This window comes from Lissotriton helveticus, chromosome 12 (genome assembly GCF_964261635.1).
Source record: "Lissotriton helveticus chromosome 12, aLisHel1.1, whole genome shotgun sequence".
Lineage (NCBI taxonomy): Eukaryota > Metazoa > Chordata > Amphibia > Caudata > Salamandridae > Lissotriton > Lissotriton helveticus.
The window spans coordinates 581716017-581738181 of record NC_136073.1 but is presented as its reverse complement, the minus strand read 5'-3'; the positions used below and the strand labels follow the sequence as shown (position 1 = coordinate 581738181).

Sequence of the window (22165 nt, the reverse complement as noted above, 5' to 3'; positions counted from 1 at the left end):
GTCACGGAAATTAAGGTGAACAGCACCAGGAAATAAACAGATCTGTGAACGCATTACACAAGTGCCCTCTTGGGCAGCAGACACTTGTGCGTCCCCTTCTGTAATATCAATAGTGCACAAGTAGCACAAGCACTATCTTGAGAGAGCATTCTCTCATTTGCATGAGGGCATGGTCTCATGCTAATGAGGGAATCTCCGTGCCTTTGCGCCTGCGCCATATTATGGTCATGGGCACTAAGGCAAAGAAGCCACTAGGAGACGCATTGACAGTCTGCCACAAAAAGATCTTGCACCGTCAGTGCACCCCCTATGGTAATCCCTCTGGAAGTGATACAACGGGGGTTCCACTGACACCCCCCGCAGACATCCCGCTGCATGCTGGTGCAGTCACTCACTGCACCTACCTACTAGGGGGATCTCGGTCCCCTCTCTAAAGTGCAGGTGGGTGCCACCTGCACAATGATCACCGAGCAACTGATTGAAGCACCTGGTCCATATTTCACTGAATGCGCTTTGCATTTATGGAGGTTGTGCAGGAATGGAGGGGGGGTAAAGTCATAAATGTCTCATATCTACAATGTTGGTTTCGGACACACAAGAATGGTGCATAAACGGGCAACTCCAGCTTGCAAGATAACAAAAGGTATTCGCAAACTCAACTTGTTGCTTATAACAGGAGTTTGATGGCAGGGGTGGGAGAGATAGCACAATAACTTATTCTTCAAAGAAATCCCTTTGAAGGACATGTGGTGCATTCATAAGGATATACCTCAAGGTCAAAATGCACAGGTTCGTACCATGCCAGTAAAATACTGCAGCCACCTTAGCAAACTGATAAGATGGTGATGGGTAGGGTCATCTACAGGAAGGGAAGTACACCAAGATCCCTTTATCTTGCTTTGCATCTTGGTCAATAGTTGGCTTGAACCTTCAAAGCTTTTTTTACCTTTAATTAAGACAACCTCACTTGGTCTTGAAACCCAAAACAACCTCTAAAAGCTGGTAGAACACAGGGGCTAAAATCCACATCCCAGTCCAGCAAATAAATCGACACCACTTCTTATTAGGGTCTTCAAAATTATACTGATTTTTGCTACCGTGTCAAATAGAAAAATCTTTGATATATTTAAGGATTTCAAAAAAACATTTACAGTTCTCATTAATTCTTACATATTGTAATTGTACTTATATAGCGCTTACTACCTCTGATGAGATGTTGAAGCACTTTTTGGCAAGTAGAACACTACTCCAGAACCCAAAGGATTAATGGTGGATTAGCTTAGGGAAATATAAATTGATAATTTGAGCGGTGGACATGCGAGTCTGTTAGTTTGATTTAATATGATAAAGGAGGAATAGAGGAGTAAGAGGCTAGCTAGCGGTTTTTGGGATATTATAGTAAAATGAAGTTTGGGATGAGTCAAAGGAGGGATACAGAAGGGAAGAGTTTAAAAAGGGTTAATAGGGAGATCATAGTAGTAAAATGAGGTTTTGGGTGAGTCAGAGGAGGGATACAGGCGGGAAGTGTCCAGGAAGTGTTAGTTTGGAGATCATAGAAGTATGGGGTATGATGATGAAATTTCATAATGCATTTCATGGTAACTCAAGCGGTTCATCAAAATATTAATGCACTTAATTTTTAACAAACACTAGTACCCGAAAAAAAAATGTCAACCTAACTCATAATATTGGAGCAAATGTTAAAATAAACTACTTGCATCTTAACATTTACTGTTGTGGGTCTGTGGCATCAATGGGTTTTGGGCAAAATAAACTGATCTCCCATTTCCTCAGATTCCAATGCTTAAGGATGAGATCTATTGACTTCTTGTTTAAAATTTGAATTTGCTTTGCTTAAAATGGTTTCTTTGTATCCTCATGCTCTAAAAGGAGGGTGGTTTGTATGGAGGTTGGATCTACATGGTAATAAACAGATTGGTGCAGAATACCCATTACCATGCTTTGCCTACATGCTGGAGGACAAGACTAGTGCCAATTCTTTTAGAGGAGAGTAGCAGCTTTTACAAGAGGTTAATAAAAAAGGAACAGAATTAGGGGTGGGGAAGTGGCCATAACCAGACTTACGGCTTTGAGTAGTCTAGCATCCTTTCCGGGGGACTAGAGGGCCGAAGAGCTTTCCATAAAGTCTGTTCCAGGAGCTGCCCGGGTTAGGGATAATGTCAGAAGAAGTCTCATCTCTACTGTCTCCGTTTGCCAAACTATAATAGAACCATTAAGCAGGAATGAGGGGGCTGACTGGTTACCCTGTGAATGATGGAAGAGAGCACTCGCTTTGCTGGAGGCAGGCTTGGGTTTTGGGTATAGCCAGAGAAACGGGTGGAGGACATCGCAGCATTCTCCCAATGACCCTTAAAGTAGGTGAGAATGTGGCACAATATGTTGGGGGACTGGGTCTCTACTCGGAATATGAAGCAGCATCATGGAATGGGGTACAGGCTAGAGAAAGGAAGAACCCCTTTACACACAAACAAATGAGAAAATGATACTATGTAGGAGCAGTGGGTGAAAGAGTGAAACCGGAGTACCCAATGGAAGTTAAAAAACAAATATAAAAAGGAGATAAATCAGATCTCGCTGTAGCGCAAGAGCTGCTCGCTTTGTAACATTGATTGTGCATGATGGGAACCTGCTATTTTGCCTCCTCCAGCAGTCCTCACTGAACCCCGGTCCTGCTACCACTTTGGAATCAATGACTTCATTAACCCCTTCGACGCTCATGATGAGCTGGGCTCGTCATGGCGTAGCCTCCTCGCACGCTCATGACGAGCCCAGCTCGTCACGTAAAGTGCGATTCCGCAAAACCCAGCGTACGGGCGGAATTCCGCCCGCACGCATGCGGTTAAGCACCCGACGAGCGCACACACACACTTAACTCCTTTGTACCTAGAACTTAGTACAATAAAAAGATGAAACACTACTGGCACCCTTCCTTCCTCTAGGCCCACCAAGGACATCCTCTTATAGAAGCACTGGAGAAGATGTAAAAGAAAGTAGGTGGAAATGGTCTCAATCCAAATAGGTCATATTTTGATCAAACGAGCAAGAGTAGTCAGTCTGAAGGAGATATTATTCAGACATTATCCAAGCTGACTAACGTTTCAGAAACCTAGAAACATCCCTCCGGGGAGGGAGGGTCAGATAAAACCACAGAGTTAATCAAGGAGACTAGGGTGCCAATCTAGAGATCGGTCTGCTGGACAGTACAGTCCAAAAGCCCTGGCTTCCCTGTGACAGCAGCTGGTGAGAACTAGCCCTCTACCAATCCAGGAGGAAGAGGAGTTTGAGATCCATGAGCAATCCATACCGGTTGCCAGATGCTTTAAGGATCAAACCCATTGATGCAAAACAGCCAAGAATCAGAGATTGTATTAATATTCAGGTTGAGGTATGTGGAAAGTTCTGATGGAGGCAAGAAGAAAGGGTAGTCCAATACGCAAGGATCAGTAAATACTCCAGTCTGAGAAACAGTATATAAATAAGAGCCTAAAGGACATTACAATTCAAAATATATCTAAGAAGATGCAGGCAGGCATCCTGCCGCTTGCAAAATCCATGGCTACATTGGATGAAAACAGGGCCACTGGAATCATGCGATTGTGTGGCTGCAGCGTTTTTCGGATAATTAAGGATTTGCTGCATTTGCCAGATAATCCATGGTCTTCTCCATAACCTGCAGATAAAACACAAAATGTTTCTAGCTCTCTTCAAAAGCTACTAAAAACGTAGCAACAACTGTTGTCACACACTAGAAGACCCTTTGCAAAGGTTGGCTGGTCCCTTTTCTGTTGCTTAGATATATATTTAGGAGTTAAATTGGTATCAATTAGATGCAACTTATGCCTAGAGGGTTGTATGTCATTACAACGCTTACATTTACCCCGCATGCTATTACAACGCGGGGATTAGAACGAAAGTCGTTACAACAACTTCTCGCTGGAGGATGCTGGATAGTGGAATAGTTTAATTTTCTATTCCAACTCCAGCCCACGTTGACAGGAGGGAAGGTGTTAGATAGAAAATTAGACTATTCCCTATCCAACAGCGCCCTCCAGCGAAAGTCGTAACGACTTTCGTTGTAATACCCGCGTTGTAATGGTAGTGTGGGGTAATCCCCGCGTTGTAATGGCTGTTCTCCTGCCTAGAGAGTGTTAACAAATGACAAAATAATGTAATACGATCACAAACCATGCCGGATTATGCCACATAATTGGTCTTTTCCTGCCGCAAAATTAAGTTAACCCTGCCACATAATTTGGCTCTCCCCAGCCTGCATAATTGCAGTGACCCTGATGAGAAGGGCTAGCTTGTGTGGATCTGGAATGAACAGAAGCTCCATTAGATTCCTACACTCAAGATGAATGGCAACAACGCAAATAGCTCGGTCAAAGATGTAGGTGCTTTACCCCATCAGAATTCTACAGGTTGTTTCGGATCAGATTGCCTCCCTTGTTGAAAGACTTTTTAGTCAAATTCTTATAACTGGTATTTTTTACTCAACCTGGAAAGAGATAATAGTTAACCCTCCTTAAGAAGAAACCTAGTGGAGACCCTGAGGACCATAGCAATTTGCATCCTATCTTTCACCCACGCCTTCAAACATTTTGGAAAAATATATCAATCAGGAACTGAAGGAGTTCTTGGCCACAAAGGATCTGCTAGACCCTTCGTAGAATGTTGTTCAGGGAGAGGCCACAGCATGGAGTCAGCCCTGCTGGTGGCTACCAATGCTATTTGCTGTCAGGTGGATCAGTGAGGGTCTGCAGGTATTGGTAATTCTGGGCCTCTCAGTGGCATTTGAAACCGGGTCCCCCTCCAATCTGGTCCATAGACTGCACCAGGCTGGTGTGAAGGACTCAGCGTTGGCCCTGCTGGAGTCATTTTCTTAATTATAGGACCCACACAGTGAGTTGTGGGCCATTCAGGGCGAAATCTTTCCAGCTGCCTTGTGGGCTTCCAAAGGGGATACATCCTTTACAACGCAACTTCTACCACGCAGTGCCTTTACGACGCGACTATTACAATGCATGTCATTACAACGCATTGCGCTGGGGGGCGTTCTAGTATAGGGAATGGATTTAATTTACTATCCAACACCTTCCCTACTATCCACGGGGACAGGAGTTGGAATAGTAAATTAAACTATTCACTATCCAGCACCCCTAAGCTGCTATGCGTTGTAACAGCATGCGTTGTAAAAACTGCGATGTAAAGGCATGCGTGATAAAAGCATGCGTTGTAATGTCATACATCCCTTCCAAAGGGATCCTCTCTCTGCCCAACCTTGTTTAACCTGTACGTTGCCCCTCGGTCAAAACAGATAGTCTTTTACTTTCCAAGTATTGTCCTAGTCGGATGATACTTAAATGATTGTCTCTACCATAGATGACATTTGCAAGGTAGCGGATAGGTTCAAATGCTGCACAACTAGAAATACCTGGATGAAAGCGAATTGGAGAAGACCGAATGCCGACAAGAGCTTGATTTTCAGTGAGCAATTGTTGGTATGGTCTGAACTGTGGCAGCCAAAGACCTGGGGCCCCTTAACTAGGCTGGTTAACAAAGCCAAAAATCTAGGTTTAATGTTTAACAGTACCCTTTCTTTCGATTCTCAGGCCAAGCCTACCAGGAGCACTGGTCTCTCTATTATCAGGCCCTTAAATATCTTCCCTTTTATTCCGGCCGAGCTCAGAGTAGTTGTGGTTTTCCCGCCTATTACTTCTCGGCTGGATTATTGTATTTCTCTGTATTTCAATATTAATAAATCTACTCTTAATACACTTCAGGTTGTTCAAAATGTGGCTGCCGACTGATCCTGGATGTCCCTAAGCGTTTATTGGATAGGGAGGGCATTCGGTCCCTCCACTGGTTGTCGGTCAAGAAGCACGCTACCTTTAAAACCCTTTGCTTGGTTTACACTGCCCTGCATTTGCAGGGTCCACTGTACCCCGGGAACAGCCTTTCAATGGTATACTCCCAACAGACTGTTGGTGCAATTACCTACCCAAGGGATTTGGAAGGCACCATTTTAAAATCTAAATAAGTGAATTTAATTCAAAAAGGAGAATAAGACTATTAGGACCTAATGATTCTACCTTCTATGCTCCCATTTCTCGTATGGTGACCTTTATTAAGGAATGTCTTTTGGTTACGTGATTTAGAAGCATCCTTTAGTTAAAATAATATGGGCGTTGACTCTAAAAAAAGTTAAAGGATATATTTGTTGTATGTGCATTGTGATATATTGTATCATATGTGTATATATATATACACACATATATATATACACACTTATACACACACACACATACACACACAATATTGAATTTCAATATTGAAAAAGAAAATGAGGGTGTAATAATTAGAAAAGAAACCTCGACCCTCTCCCTTGGTCACCATTTTTTGAAGAGACTTCAAGAAATGTTGATATGTTCTAGAAGAGAGTAAACTCAAATAGATCGAGATAATTAACTATCTTTATCTTTTATATGCTTACACTATTTTTCCCTAGGCATCATTTTTCAGTAATTCGTGTATTATTACCCAGATGCCGTGTGGTTAATTGGGTTCCCCCTGTAGTATACAGCTCATTAAAAACTCAACACCTCGTATTCAGACCCCCGCCTCAGCTAGCTTTTGACACTGGTTGGTGTTTTTCATCCTCACAATCTTCATCCTCCAGCAACTCATTCTGCCACTTGGCAGGAGCAACATCCATCTAAAGAACATCAACCACCACTGCCAAGTTCATGATAGTCTGGATAGGACCATCCTCTTCCACCTAGCCCCCACCAAAAGGCTCCGCCTGGTGCTCTAGCATTCTCTGCCAAGCAGCTCCAAACTACTGACCATCGCACATTTTCTAGGACAGATTAAAGGACTTAAATGTCTATAGTGCAGACATTTCTAACAACCCCTCATGACCACTTCTTCACACTTCCCACAAGTGTCTGCCACTGGTGTATAAAGCTGGCATAACCATGGAGTGTCCTGGGAGCCCCTCTGCGAAACGGACACTGCAGTTGAGCAGCGACAACTACACGAGTATCACAGAGCAGGTCACATAATGCGTTAGAAGTGCCTGCCTACACAATCCTGAATCCTCTAAAACTTACTCAGATACCCAAGCCGAGGAAGGCGGAAATAGAAGTTTGCCGACTTTCCCTCTCAAGAAAGTAATATTGCTCACATCAATATTGCGGACACTGCTCTTTTGGCATTTAACAATCCACAATATTGCATGCCTCAGTTGCAAGATGTGTGCACTCATTCCAGGCAATAATGAATATTTGTCTAGAGGATATACATATACAAAGTAAAAGGCTGCTCAAATCGGGTATGGGCACACTATGACACCCCACTGTCTTCATACAAATATTCTCATCTGGGCAGATCTCAGAAATGGGTCTCCCCAGACAGACCTTCAAAAGGAGCCTAGAATGGGCCTGTTTAAGGTAATACCTGCCACCCGCTGCCTGGGCATGCGACAGGCTGGAAAATATGGTCATGGTCACACTACTCCTGCTTTGTAATGCAAAATGGGTCCTCGAAACAGATTTGGTAAATCAAAAGACTGATTTGAATATGCCCTTTACTACAGTCACTTCCGACACGAAAACAGGAGAAACCAATTGAATGAGTGCCCAAAGCTCATTTTATAGGAATAAAGTAACGAGCACAATAAGTAATGGAAATAAGTAACCAGGGGGCCCTTCAGTTACTTCAGAGTTACCCATTGCTGGTTCGGAGGACTAGATTTAGTTACGAGACTGACAAGGTGGGAATCCTTTCTCTACCTCCCTTCCATGATAGGGACAAATTAACATACACAACAACAAAAAGGCGCAATACAGCTGAAGCTCTACCCATTCCATGCATGCAAGTTCCACAATGAGGGCTGCTTTACTTTGCAACCACTGCATTTTTTAAAACATTTTTTACTTCGCCTGACCAGATGGGGTTTTCATGACCGCAAGCTATCAATTTTCAAGTCTCTCAAAAACAAGATGTGATCGTGGTTTCCATCACATCCTTAAAAAAGGAGGCTCCCCTCCTCTTTCCCAGTAAACCCTCAAAGTAACTCTTCCTTCCAGCTACTGTCCGGTGTGGTGGCAGTGAATCCATTTTCCTTTGACCATCTCACTGGAATGGTATTCTACCAGGTGAAGAGCCAATGCTCTTCCCTCTGCTCGCAAAGCTCCACTCTTTGGAATTATACATCATCCCACTCATCGGACACATCAGGTAGGGTTGAAACTCAACAGTTCAAAAAAGTGCACTGATTTAACACTCCAATAGTTCTTTTCAATCCTACTTCCCATTTTTCCAAGTTTGAGCCCTTGGGGAACGCCCCTCAACGCCCCAAGAAAAACTAATATGAAGCATCCAGAGACAATGTGAATACGCATATTGTAAATTAAATGATTTAAAAAAATAAGCGTGTCCATTGTTGTGTTGCACAACAAAGGGGAATAGAAAGAAGTAAAGCTTACATTTGTTGGGCAGAAATCGAATAGGGTAAAGAAGCGATTTTCTCATATTCGAAGATGCAGGAAAAGTTGATCGAGACATTTGAAGAACGGACAACCATACCAGTCGTCGGTGGCAGATCAGCCTGGATTTGGTTAGAGTAAATCAGATGGGATCCGTTTACCTGTGTAAGGAAGGACAATAAAAAGAGACTAGTCCAGGGTTAATACATCTAGTAAGATAATTCCGCTCTCCGCCCCCACTCACAAATGTATCCACAACCTGCAGTTAAAACCCCATTACTGGTCAAGCATTTGGTTCCTTAATAAACACATCTTGCAGTATCCTCCCCCACATAATCAGTTGCCACATCCTCAGGAATTTGATGCACAACATTCAGTTGCATTTTACAATCAGCTACTGCCTCTACCTAGCCAAGGGGTCGTATTCTTTTTCCATTTGTTGTACTTGCCTGAAATTTCTCACCAAGCATTGCTATCAAACGCCAGGTAGCATATTCTTACTTGGGTTTATTTACTTGCTATCAAATCATACTTTCCTGTTATGCCTTTCATAGTGCTTTAAAGGACTCGAGGCCATAAAGACAAGCAATTGTTGTTCAGTATATTGAAGGAAGATACCAGCAAGCAGTCCATCAGTATTACATCTGCCAACTTTGCTGAAACTTCTACTTTAATAATCGTTCAAATCATTAAAGTGATGGTTCACCCCTAAATCAGTGCAGACACTAAGCACAGGTCAATTCAAGGCACCCTGAGAATTTACTTTGAAATGGGAATAAAATGACCGCAGGACTAATGAGTCACATTTTCAGCAAGAGCAGAAAGACATTAATCACATTTGAGTGACAACTCTAAACATCCCAAGATTTACTTCCCCCTTTGGTGGCCTAATTGGGTTCATCATGTTCCTTGGTCTTATTTCATTTCATATTTTTATTGTGGGCCAACATAACTCCTTAAAGCAAAAACCTTTTAATGGGAAGACTATATACTGTGTACTAGAAATATTTTGCAATCCACTCCACAAAGTGTGCGGAAGTAAAAACGAGATCCGTCTATGGCTGCTTTTGAGTCATATGTTTTAACAATTTATTAATTTGAAAGCACTTAATGGGGCTCGGGGGTGGGGGGGGAGCAGCCAACCACCAGGGAGGCTTGCATCCCCGGGGTTTTTGGGCTGGTGGCGTGACACGAGCAAAGTTAGGCTTGTTGGACAACTTTTGGGCAGGCAGGAGGTGGTATATTTACCCGGCCATTTTATACACAGGTGACACGGCAGCCAGTGGGGCATTAGTTTTGAGAAGAAAAGTTTGACCTAGGGCCCAGGGTTAGGAGGTCAGTGCTAGAGCAATTTTTAGCTAGGGTCCTAACGGTTATACCAAGCATCTGCAAAAATGTTGAAGAAACATTGTTATTTTCTACATTAATGTCATGGATGTATTTGAGCAATAAGAGTGTCAGTTGTTGGGAAGGAAATGGGTTGCAGGGTTCTACTGGAAGGAGTTAGAAGTTAGGGGGGGGGGGAAATAGGCCTGGTAATGATCATGCTGAAACCCACTAAGACAGACCAAAGGGAAATGGGAAGTGGTGGTAATAGGGCCCAATGATGCGATATTGGTATGCCCAGTATGATGGGGGTGTGCTTTGAGAGGTAGGACCACCAGTGGCCCTGGGTACGTTTTTCGTAGGGTGTCTGGGTAGGTGGTAACTGCTGTGCTGATATAATGGGTGATGCAGAGATCTTTGCTACAGCTGAGGGATGTACCAGGCGATTTTGGCCCTCACTCATTCCAGATCGGGGTAACCACTGATGTAGCAAGGCAGGGCTTGGGAAGGGACAGAATCATGCATTAGGGGCGTTGGACTTCAGATTGTTATAAAATCTGAAGTCAAGTTAGGGGAGTCTGGAGATTCTTTTCTCACGCATGTGTCTTTTCAGGTGCATGAGTCGGACCAGAGTTTGTGGCGCTGTCCATTTGGAAAGTCGGCTATTTCTTTGACAAATGGCAGAACGTCATGAACTGCAGAAGGGGAAAGGTGTGAAACCTGGGTTTGACTTTTTTTAAACTTTATTTAGCAAAAGAAGGCACACACAGTATTCCTTTACATGTTACCTTTGAGTGATATAGTCCACATTATGGTCTACAGTTTGGTATACATTTAGTTATCTTTTCTGAATACAAGAACAGTTCTACTTAATCTGTTACATTCACAGAGGTGATATGCATTGGTGGTCATATTCAATTATTCAATTTCTTACGTAATTAATGGCAGTTCACAAATATGTCCTCTATATATATTCCAGCTTCCCCATGTTTTTTTCCATCTTCTGGGACATCCCCTGTGAATATATACAGTCTTTTCCGCCACCCTGACAGTGTCCATGTCCTTACACCATTCTGCTAACATATTGGCGGTTGCTCCTCCTCAGTGGCTAGCAATATTTCTCTTGGCTATCATGATACCCAGAGTAGCCCAGGTCTTTAACATTAAATTATTAAGTAAACAGCATTTGGGCTCCGTCGGGACTAGATTCCCACTTACCCTCGTGATAAGGGACATGACTGATTCCCAGTAGGTTACTAATATAGGGCATTTCCATATAGTGTGAAAAAACGTGCCAACCGCCCCACCTTGTCGCAGGCAGAGTGGGTTATCTACTTTTACGATCTTACTGAGGGTAGTTCTGGTGTAGTAGATTCTATGGAGAATCTTGAGTTGTACAAGACGTAGTTTAGATGTGATCGCTACCTCTCTAGGGGACGCCAGCGCCTCCTGCCTTCTGTGTCATCCAATTCAACCAGGTCTGCCTAGCATTTGTCTTTTAGCTTCCTAACTGGATCCGTCATGTTGTTGACAATTTTTCGATACGTTGGTGAGATTGCCCTTCTTTCCATGTGGTCCATCAGTAGTCTGTCCTCAAGTGGGGAGGCCTCAGGTAAGGTGGTGTAGGGGGGGATCGCCGCTTTAAGAGCGTGTTTAATCGGTCGATAACGGAAGTGCTCAGTTGATGCCATTTCGTTTGGAGTTGTGTGAATGTGATCATTTTTCTCCATACACAGAGGTCGCCCACCTTAGATATCTCGATACGGTCCCAGTTGTGAAAGCCTTTACTTTTTTCCAAATGTCCTAGCCTGTCTGTACTCCATAGGGATGTTGCTTGTGTGAGTGTGCTATGCCATCCCAGCTTTTTTCCCCACATCTGGAGTGTGTGGTGTGTCGGACCCATCATGGAGCGGGTCTTGTTATGGAGCGCCCGGTGGTACCCCGCCACCCCAAGCTTCAACCTATTGAGGCCATAGGCTGGATCAGTATGTGGGATATGAATCCATTGATTGATCACAGTCAGTTGAGCGGCCCAGTAGTAAGACTATGTTAGGGAGTCCGATGCCCCCATCGTGCCAAGTACAGTATAAGTTCACCATTGCTATACGGGCCGGTTTATTGTCCCAAAGGAGTTTAGTAACTTCTGCCTCAATGGCATGGAAATAGGCTTTGGGGACTGGAAAAAGTGCGTTTTGCAGAGTGTAGAGAAACCTGGGGAGCGCCATCATTTTGAAAAGTGACGCTTTACCCAGGAGTGACAAAGGCAGCGACTGAAATGAATGAATGAAATGAAATGAAATTAGATTTATAAAGCGCATGGCTGCCTGAGAGCGTCCCAGCGCTAACAGAAAATAGAACAAATAGCCAACTGAGGAAAAAACCAATAATTAGGGGTCCTTGGGAAAAAGAATAGTTTTAAGTGCTTTTCGAAACTTAAGATGACAAGGTTCTGCACGGATCCAGTTGGGGAGAGAATTCCAACTTTTTGCTGCATTTACAGAAAAACGGCGACCCCCTGTGCGTGCCTTCCTAACTCTGGGGACCCTTGCAAGATTACCACGCTCCGACCAGAGAGCCCGGGATGGTTTATAAGGGCATATCAGGCTCCTGAGGATCGGAGGTCCTTTGCCCTGCAGAGCCCTGTGGGTGACGCATAGCGCTTTAAAGATGACTCTTTCGCGTATTGGCAGCCAATGGAGTGCTCTCAGGGCTGGTCTGGCCGAAGATCTTCTCGATGTGCCTGCAAGCATCCTGGCTGCCGCATTCTGCACCCGTTGGAGAATGTTAAGGGTGGCTTCCGGGGCTGCCAGAAACAGGGCGTTACTATAATCAAGCCTCAATAGTATTAATCCCTGAATCAGCAGTGTCCTGGACTGGGGAGGCAGGAGAGGGAGAACTTTCCGCACTGAACGGAGCAGTCCGAAGCAGGTCCCTGCAACTTTCTGTGCATGGGCCTTAAAAGTCAGATCGGGCTCAAGCCACACCCCTAGGCTTTTGATTTTTTCTTTTGGAGTGGGCAGCTCACCTAGGCAGGAAGGCCAAGCGGCTTTAGGGAAAGATGTAAGATGATGACCGAGAAGCATAATCTCAGTTTTCGCTCCATTGAGTTTAAGCCGCGAACTGGACATCCATGAGAATATCTCAACAAGGCAGGCGGAGAGGTTATCCAAACATCCTTCTTGTTGGGTTAGCGAGACGACTAATTGGGTGTCGTCCGCATAGGTGACTGTTTTAATCCCAAAGGGGGCGACTACTTCCTCCAGTGGGGCCATATAAACGTTGAACAGAGTAGGGCTCAATGAAGAGCCCTGCGGGACACCACACTGGAGGGGGATGGATTTGGACAGCAGACCACCTTCCCAAACTCTGAAAGATCGATTATTCAGAAAGGATGTGAGCCACTTAAGGGCCATTCCTGCAACGCCCACTTTGGCGAGACGGTGCGTTAGAATTTTATGATCCACCGTATCAAATGCAGCGCTTAGATCCAGGAGGATCATAACAGCGGATCCCCCTGAATCTAAGATGCACCTAGCCTCTTCTGCTACCACTAAAAGGGCTGTGTCTGTCCCTTGCCCCGGTCGAAAGCCAGTTTGAGAATTGTTCAGCAGTTGATTGTTTTCCAGAAATCCGGAAAGCTGCTGATTTACCATTCTTTCAGCGATCTTACTAAGACCGGGTAGCAGTGAGATTGGGCGGAAGTTGGCCAGGTCGATGGGGTCGAGCCCCGGTTTTTTCAAAAGGGTTTTGACCCTTGCCTGTTTCCAGCTGGGTGGCATGACCCCACAGGAGAAGGAGGCATTAAGGAGCTCTGTTGCCACTGGGGCAATCGTGTCTGCAATCTTCTTGAGTACATACATGAGCGCAGGATCGGCCGGGGAGCCACTTTTCATGGAGGAAAGGGCTTTACAAAAATCTTCCCTGGTAATACTGCTCAGAGAATCAAGCCGGGGGCCAGAGACGGCTGCCACTTCTAAGTCAACATCCGGCGTAGAGAGAATCTGTGGAAGACTCTCAAAGATGTTAACTATCTTGGAGTCAAAAAAGTCTGCAAGTTGATTGCATCTTTCTTCTGAGCAATCTAGGGTGTCAATAGGGGAAGGCACCTTAAGTAGTTGTTTAACTATCTTAAAGGTTTCTCTCGCAGAGTTGGAGGCCGAATTGATTTTAGTCTCAAAAAAAGCCATCTGTGCTTTTTTCAGGGAGGTTTTATGTAGTCTTAGAGCAGAGCGATATGCCTCTTTGTTGTTAATTGCCCAATCTTTCCTCCATCTACGTTCTAATTTTTTGCAGATTTTTCTAAGGTCTCTGAGCTCTGGATTATACCAAGGAGACTTAAAAGTGCAACTTTTCTTTGTTACTGTTTTCAGCGGTAATACCTGATCAAGGGAGTTGTTCAACCAATTACAGAAACTGATATCTGCGGCCAATGGGTCTGGTTCGATATTAGGGGCAGTTTGTTCAAGTGCTCTAGTCAGCTCTTCCAAAGATAGTTTGGGCCATGCCCTGTCAAGAGTACGAGGCGGCGCTGGCCGATGTACCTCTATACCTGTTTTCCAGGAAAATGGGACTAGGAAATGGTCGGACCATGGTACAGGAAGGGGGGGGGGGGGGGAGTAGAGAAGAGCTGATTACAGTTTGAGAAAATAGGGTCTAAAAGATGACCCTTATTATGAGTTGCCTCTTTATTTACAAGCCTTAGCTTAAGAGTTTTAAGATCTAAACAGAGATCAGATGAAACCTTGTCATTAGGATCATCGAGATGAAGATTCAAATCTCCTAGAATCAAAAAATTAGAAGAAAGAGCCGCGGCCATTAACGTGGTTTCTAGTAGGGATCCTATGAACTGTTTTATGCAGCCCGGCGGGCGGTAGATAAGAAGACCTGAGAGAGATTTATTAGGTGTTATTTGAATAGTGAAGCGAGCACTCTCTGAGTCTGATATTTCACAATCTTCTATTCTGCAGTTATATTTGTCTTTGTAGACTATAGCAAGACCCCCTCCTTTCCCCTGTTGTCTATGTAAGCACTGTATGAGGAAGCCATCCGGGAGGGCAGCAGCAATATCAAACTCAGAGGTAGAAGAGAGCCATGTTTCGGTGAGAAACAGCACATCGAGACCCCCCTCTTGGAGCATAAGGTTGATCTCGATGGCATGCTTCGGAAGAGACCTACAGTTCAGAAGCGCCATTGAGAGGTTGCTATAGGCCTGCCCACCGCAATCTCCAACCAGGCTCGAAGTAATACATCGGTTACATGTCCTAAACAGAGGATCAAAATGTTTGCCAGCGTTTGGTGTCTCTTTGCAATAGTTTCTAAGGGGTTTGGAGATTTAGGGTCATAAACACGTCTGGGTCATGGGTGACTTGAATTCCTAAATATTTAAAAGTGTCTTCCACTACCGTCACCTCGCAGCCAGCCAGGAGGAGTGGGGGAGGACCCCTCAAAACAGAGCACCAATTTCGTCCAGTTGATTGTATATCCTGAATGATGTCCTTAGGAGCTACAGATATCTAACAGGCAGGACAATGAACGTTGGGAGAAGCCATATATAGAAGGATATCGTCCGCATATAAGGATATGCGATCCTCATAGTCATCAGTCCACCCCAGTCTTCGGATGACTGGGTCCAGATGCACCCAGGCCACCAGAGGCTCCATCACTAGTGCAACAAGAAGGTGCAACAGTGGACATCCGACTCCTGACACGGTGTAGTGGGAAATCCCGTGATCTATGTCCATTGGCCACTACATGGGCCAGGGGCGGTGTATAGTAGCCAGACCCAGGAGAAAAATTCCAGTCCAAATCCTAGTTTTTTTGGAGGACAGCGAAGAGGAAGGGCCATTCGACTGTGTTGAAGGCCATGCGGGCATCTAAGGACAGCATGACAGCCTCTTCTTGAATGGTTTTACTGTGGCCCAGCAAGTTGTAAAGGCTCCGAAGATTTAGAGCTTCTCCCAGGCATAAACCTGTATTGTTCCAGGTGTATCAACTTTGCTAGGTACGGTGCGAGTCTGTTGGCCAGAGCCTTGGCCAATATCTTGGCCTCAGCATTTATCAAAGATATGGGTCTGTAGGAGGAGCATTCCTGCACAGGTTTGCCGGGTATATGGCTGGCCACTATTGTCGCTGTCCGTTGGTCACGTGCTAGTTCCCCCTTTTCCAAGCTGGCCTCATACATTGCTGCCAGGTACAGTATGAGTGTTGTCATGTTACGTTTGTCCCACTCGTTGGGGATACCATTGGGTCTCAACTGTTTACCCGACTGTAATTTACTGATTGCCGTCGCAATTTCTTCAGCTGAGAGCTCTACCTCTAAAGATTAGAACTTGGTTTCCTCTAATATAGTGAGTTTAATATCACCGAGGAACTGCTCTGCATCGGTTTGCTTGATTGGGAGTGTGGAGGTGTAGATCTGTTCATAGTGGTACGCAAGTAAGTCTACTATGTGTTGGGGAGTCTGAGTGGTGTCACCCGTGGGAAGTTGAAGTTCTGGGATCCATCTATCTGCCTTCTCTTTTTTATCTAGCCAGGCCAAAAGCTTGCAGACTTGGTCCCAACTTTCATAGATGGTATATTGGGTCTTGGAGAGTTGCGTTTTCACCGCCTCCCATAGAAATTTCCTATACTCCTGCTTCTTAAGTTGCAAGAGGTGAGCATTTGTGTCCGAGGGGTCCTGACTATGGGCTCTTTCCAAGTCCTCCACCTCTTGATCTAGTGTTTCTACAGTTCTGACTTGCTCTCTTTTTTGATGGGTGATTAGGGAGACCGCTTGTCCACGAAGTACTGTTTTGTACGCCTCCCAGAGGACAATTGGGGAGAAGACGAAGGGTGCAGTTTCAGTAAAGTAGTATCGGTCAGTCCCTTATCTATCTCCAGGGCCTTAAGGTATCCGGGATATAGGGGAAGATGCTTTTTTTGCTGTGGAATGCAAAGTGTAGACTGCCAACCAGGGAGTGATCAGAAATGCCTTGCGGCAAATGTGTTACAGTTAGGAAGTTTCCAAGTTCTGCTGCGGGCGCGAGTATGCAGTCGATTCGGGAGAGGCTATTGTGCGCACCCAAGTAGTGTGTATTGCTGCGCCTGGGGAAAGCGAGAGCGCCAAACGACCACCATGACTATGGCGTCAGGGGGGGCACGATCTAGAATCATTTAGAGTGGCGTTGAAATCACCTTCTATTATTAGGTAGCCCTGTGGGAGGCGTCAAATGAATTTGCTGAGCGCCTGAAAAGCTGCGGAATGGAGCGTGGGTGGGATGTAGACAGTTAATTATGCACCCTTCCCACTGACACGAGAGCGCCGCAAAGCAACCTTGTTCGTCTGTGTATGTGTGCTTAACAACAATCGGGTATTGTTTCTTAAGGAGAATTCCCACCCCTCTCGAACCAGATGTAAACTGCGAGTGTACCCCAAGTCTGAAACCCCATCTATCCAGGACTTTGCAGACTGTCCCAGTTAAGTGGGTTTCTTGCAATAGGGTAACTGCTGGCACTTTACATTTCAAGTATTGTAGAACTAGTCCTCTTTTTAACTTATCCTGAAGGCCATTAACATTCCAAGATATAATTGGCAGGTGCTGCGTGACGGATGTCTCAAGTGTTTTGGGTTCGTGTGACAGCGGCATGGGGCCCGTGAATCGCCTGCTCGGTGCGGATCAGATTGCTGCGCGGCAACGTATGAATGGTGTTAGTGGACTGATAGTGTGCCAAATAACAAATATAATTGAAAAATACAAACTTATCCAAAGAATCCCCAATGCCCCCCTCCCTGCCGCACGGTTTTTTAACTTCCCACCACCCCTACTTTGCAGAGTGCCTAATTCCTATTAGCCGATACTTGTGGGTGGGAGGGGGGGGGGGGGGGGGAGGAGAAGAGTTCTAGTTATGCCCCCCTAGGGCCCACTCAGGGACATGGTTACCCTGCCATCTAGTTAGAAAATATAATTAGTGAGGTGCCAGGAACCGTATGCCCATATGGAGTCTTTTGGTGGATCAACAGTCACTCGTACTTTGAGAGCTTCTTGTCACATTGGAGCTGTTGAGGGGCTAGTAGCTCCCCTCCCAGACATGTAGGGGCCTCTGCGTCTTCCAGCGTAATTTGCTGTCTCCGTCCTAGCTTACATGACAGGTGTCTATATAAGGTGTCTCTTATGGAGCGTGCAGCATGCCCGATTCAGTCCTCCTCGGGCTGAGGCCCTGCTTCCGGCAAGTCAGTCATCTGATCCAGGGATTGTGGTTTGGGTGAATCTTGAGTGCTGTTTCGACCAGGTTTTCCGCTATGCTGGACCCGTCGCCACCCCGCGAGCCAGTCCTGTGCGCCCTACGCGTTGGTGAAGAACCATGATTTTTCATCTGCCTCCACTCTGTTTTGCTGGAAATAGCATAGAGTACTTGAGATCACGGCTTCTAAGTTCTTGCTTCACCGCTGTGAAACTCCGCCGTGGTTTGGCCACCACCGCGGTGTAGTAGGGCAAGAAAGACATCGTGCTGTGTTGAAATCGGATCTGCGGGGCCGCTCTCGCTGTGTGTAGGATGAGGTCACCGGCGCGGAAATAAAAAGTGTGCTAATATAGGTAGCGGAGTGCCCCAGCCCAGGGTCTGCCCCAGGGACCCGATGGGCCCGCTTGACCAAAAAGTAATTGGAGAGTCCTGGGCTGTAGGCGGTTCTTGATCAGGTCTTCCACAAAGAGGTCCAGGGCAGGGCCTCCCATTCTCTCCGGCACTCCTACTATGCACACATTTATACGGCGCGAGTGGCCTTCGTAGTCGTCCAGCTTCGCCTCCATGGTCCTGTTGTCCGTTTCCAGCCGTTGCACTGGTTTTTTCAGAGAGGTCGTGTCGGCACTCACGGTGGCTGTTAGGGATTCGACCTCCGTCATACGGGAGCTTAAGTTACTAAAGTCGGCACGGATAAGTGAGAGGTCAACGGTCACAGTGTCTATACGGGATACCGAAGTAGTATGTACCTTGAGGGTAGTCATAATGTCTTGCAGTGTGATCTCTTTTCCTGGTGTAGTCTCTTTGTTAGAAGCCGCTTCAGCCTCAGTGTGGTCGTTCAGATCTTTGTCCAGTTTAGAGTAGGCGTATTTCTCCAGTTTATTCTGCTGGGTCACTCGTTGGCCCCGGCCCCCATCTTACCCCACTTTGCGGCTTGGGGTCACTATCCTCCCGAAAGCAGCACTCCCCACTGCCTGCCTGTGCTACTAGGGTGCGCACGTGGCCGCTCTGATTTCCTGCGATCTGGTGCGGCCCACCTGGGTTGGACTCTTCATTGTTTAACATACGTTGGCACAGAAAAGGTGGTATGAGATGGCACAAACTCATGCCTTGCTTGAATTTAATGCACCAACACATTTGCCCTGATGTTTTAATTCTACATTTAGGGGAGAATGATCTAGTGGTATGCAAAGTATTGGCTTTACTGAAGAAGGAGAAAAGGGACTTGTTGGAGATCAGGCAGCAATAGTCTGGATGCTTCATCATTTGGACAGAATGTATCCCTAGAAGACAATGGAGGAGGGCCAAAACACCCGCCGCTAATAATAAAGCAAGGAGAAAGACTAATAGAGACATGAGTTTTTTGTAGGGATGAAGGTTTTGGCAGAGTGGAGCATCCTGAATTAATGTATACTGTAGTATATTTTTTCAGGGGGACAGATTGCACTTCTCGCTTCGGGATGCTCTACTTGATCCAGATAAAGGAGGTTCTAGGCAAGATATTGGATATACAAAGGTATCCTAGACCTTCCTAGATTGGGGGAATCAGAAAAGTCATAAGGAGTGTCGTCTGGTAGCTAGTTTTTACATGTTTACGGTTTAACTTCATGGTTGGGAACAAGTTACTCCAGGAGCAGGTATTAAGGTTAAGATAGGAAATAGTTGGGTAGATGTTTAGAGAAGAGGTTGCAGGGTTAATGTTCAACAGTTAATGACAGAGTAGGGTTTTTTAAATATTTGCAAAGAAAGGATATGGGTGGAAAAAACTTAGGGGTGGGGAGGAAGTTATGTAGGTGAATCAGTGTATAGCGAGGTGTAGTTTTGCAAGGCAAAGGCCATTCATGGAATATTGCCTCATCCCACACTGCCGTCAAAATGGCCGCACCTGGCAACTAAAATATTTCTGAAAATTAAGGTCATTGATAGCTTGCCCAAATTTCCCCATCTAGAAATCCTGGGGGTGATCAAAGGACTGATATACCGCTCAAGGTTGCTACTGGTCCTGCAAATTACAATTTCACCCACCTGTCATGTACCTTTCTCACAACTAGCACAGGAGGCATCGGATGAGGTCTTTGATTGGGCAGCTGTCTTTGTATCTTGTACCTGTGAATTTACAGGCTTCTCGTATCCAAGACGCACCAAGAGATTGAAGAGTTGCAATCTGAATCGCTTTTGAGATTGTGAATGCCACCCCCCTCGATTTACTTTACTTGAAAAAGAAAATACAATTTAATTTCAAGTTCTACCTTCATTCACCCAAGTATACAACAAAAGTAACACAAAATAGGGACTTTGAAGAGGGATGTACATGGACAAATTTAGTCCATCCAAACAAGAAAAGTTACACTACTAATATTGAGGCACAATTTCTTCCATTTCTTTGGCAGTTCAGTAAAGGGATACCCATCACGGTTGTGTTCCTTCAGTGTGCTGAGAAGGGTAAAGCAGAAGTGTTTAAGTAAGGGAAAGAGGGTACAGGTCTCATGAAGGCAATCCTAACCAGTTGTTTACAAAGGTTTCATGAACGACTTAGGAGTTGGTTCAGATGCGAGCTTAGGGTTTCTACACTCCCGTTATTCACCACGTTTCATCCTTTTGTAAGAAGGTAAGCTGATCAAGTGAGTGGATGCTGAATGGAGGTTTCAGGTTGGCGTGCAATGCGGTGCCACTTTTAGAGGTATAGGGATTTTTGCTCTTAAATATTTTATTATTGTAATATCTTACATCAATGTTTACCCATTTCCTAATTGTATCCATTCATTCTCCTGCCGTATAAAAGACTTAATACATTTCTCAATTACTGTATTTTTGAGAAGTTAGCTTTTAGAAATCGGGACTAGAATATGTTTAAATGCCCTTGGAAATTCAAGGGAAACTGTTCTAAGATTAAGTGATCCTCTACATAGGATTGTTGAATATGTGACAACAGCCAGTTAGATTTTACTAAAATGTTTGACCGTTCAATGCGTTTTTTGCTTCTTTGGGAAACAGAAAATGTCCTTTCACCATTTAGGAACAGATGGGTTGTATAGTACCTGGTAGTACGCAGCTATAGAAGACTTAATGTTTAACAAACTATAGAAAATATAAAGAACCCATGGGAGATTTCACATGAGCAAACCAGTCGACGCTTCTCCACATCTTCCATTTGGAATGTTAAATTCAGACCTTTGCCTCACCTGAATCTGGGTCCCACAGTCTGTGCGGTTCACATGGGTCAGCTTGGCAGACATATAGATATGTCCTCCTAGAGTAACCTCTTGGAGCTTACAATTGGCACGGTTTAAATGGAGTACACTTGTAGGTGTGCCGTAAAAATCAAAAACATCCTTCCTCACAGAAACAGTCATCTGATTTTCATCACAGCTAAGCTGAACTCTTATATCTGAAGAGAGAGAGAGAAAAAAGAAAGTTAGACAACCTTATTTAAACGCAAGAGATTACAACCACCTTGACACAAAAGTCATTATGGTGCACTTTATGAACAATCCACGCCAAATTGCCAGATGCTCCCTTTCAGCAAGCCCCCACCAGGTTGGAGCATGGACCAACTCTGCTCCCAAGGCCCTCATTGACACATTCAACCAATTGTCTAGGCTTTAGATTGAGCAATCAAACAACTTTACTGGAAGAACTTAATTCCGTATTGGCCTCATCTGAAGACTCTTCCAACTAACTTATTAGTTGCCAACATTTACTCTTAAGCAAGTCTTCCCTTACATGCCAGCGACTAGTTATTGAAGACCATAACAGGTTTGGCAGAACCACTAATAGAGAAGTCTCTTATCCATAATGGCCAACTGAACCTGTAGACTTTAGCTAGGATTAATGCAAGGTGCCTGTTTAACGTTCATTCTAGAAGGTAAGCTGTCCACTGTGTCACACAGGAGCTGCTTGGTCTACCTACCTGGCATTTCTTGGACCTGGATGAGAGAACTCAGTTTCCACCACTAGATTTCATTATAACCCTCACTAAGGGGGTCATTAGGATGACGGGCAGACTTACTCAGGCCGCCATCCTATCGGAATTCGGGACCGCCCACCATAAGGGCGGGGGTCCCGTGGGGGGGGGGGGGGGTATTAGGATGCGCCCGCCACAGTGGCGGGCG

At 45.1% G+C, this 22165-nt stretch overlaps 1 protein-coding gene across 1 annotated transcript in view; it reads right to left on the bottom strand.

Moving 5' to 3' along the window:
• The window catches only part of LOC144798657 (uromodulin-like), a 141327-nt gene that overhangs the window by 59015 nt on the left and 60147 nt on the right, over window positions 1–22165 (bottom strand). Inside the window, exons 4-5 of the mRNA XM_078669641.1 lie at window positions 21236–21441; window positions 8511–8671 (exon numbers count right to left, since the gene is read on the bottom strand). Of these exons, the coding sequence (XP_078525767.1) occupies window positions 8511–8671; window positions 21236–21441 (367 nt within the window). The remainder of the gene's footprint in view (window positions 1–8510; window positions 8672–21235; window positions 21442–22165) is intronic.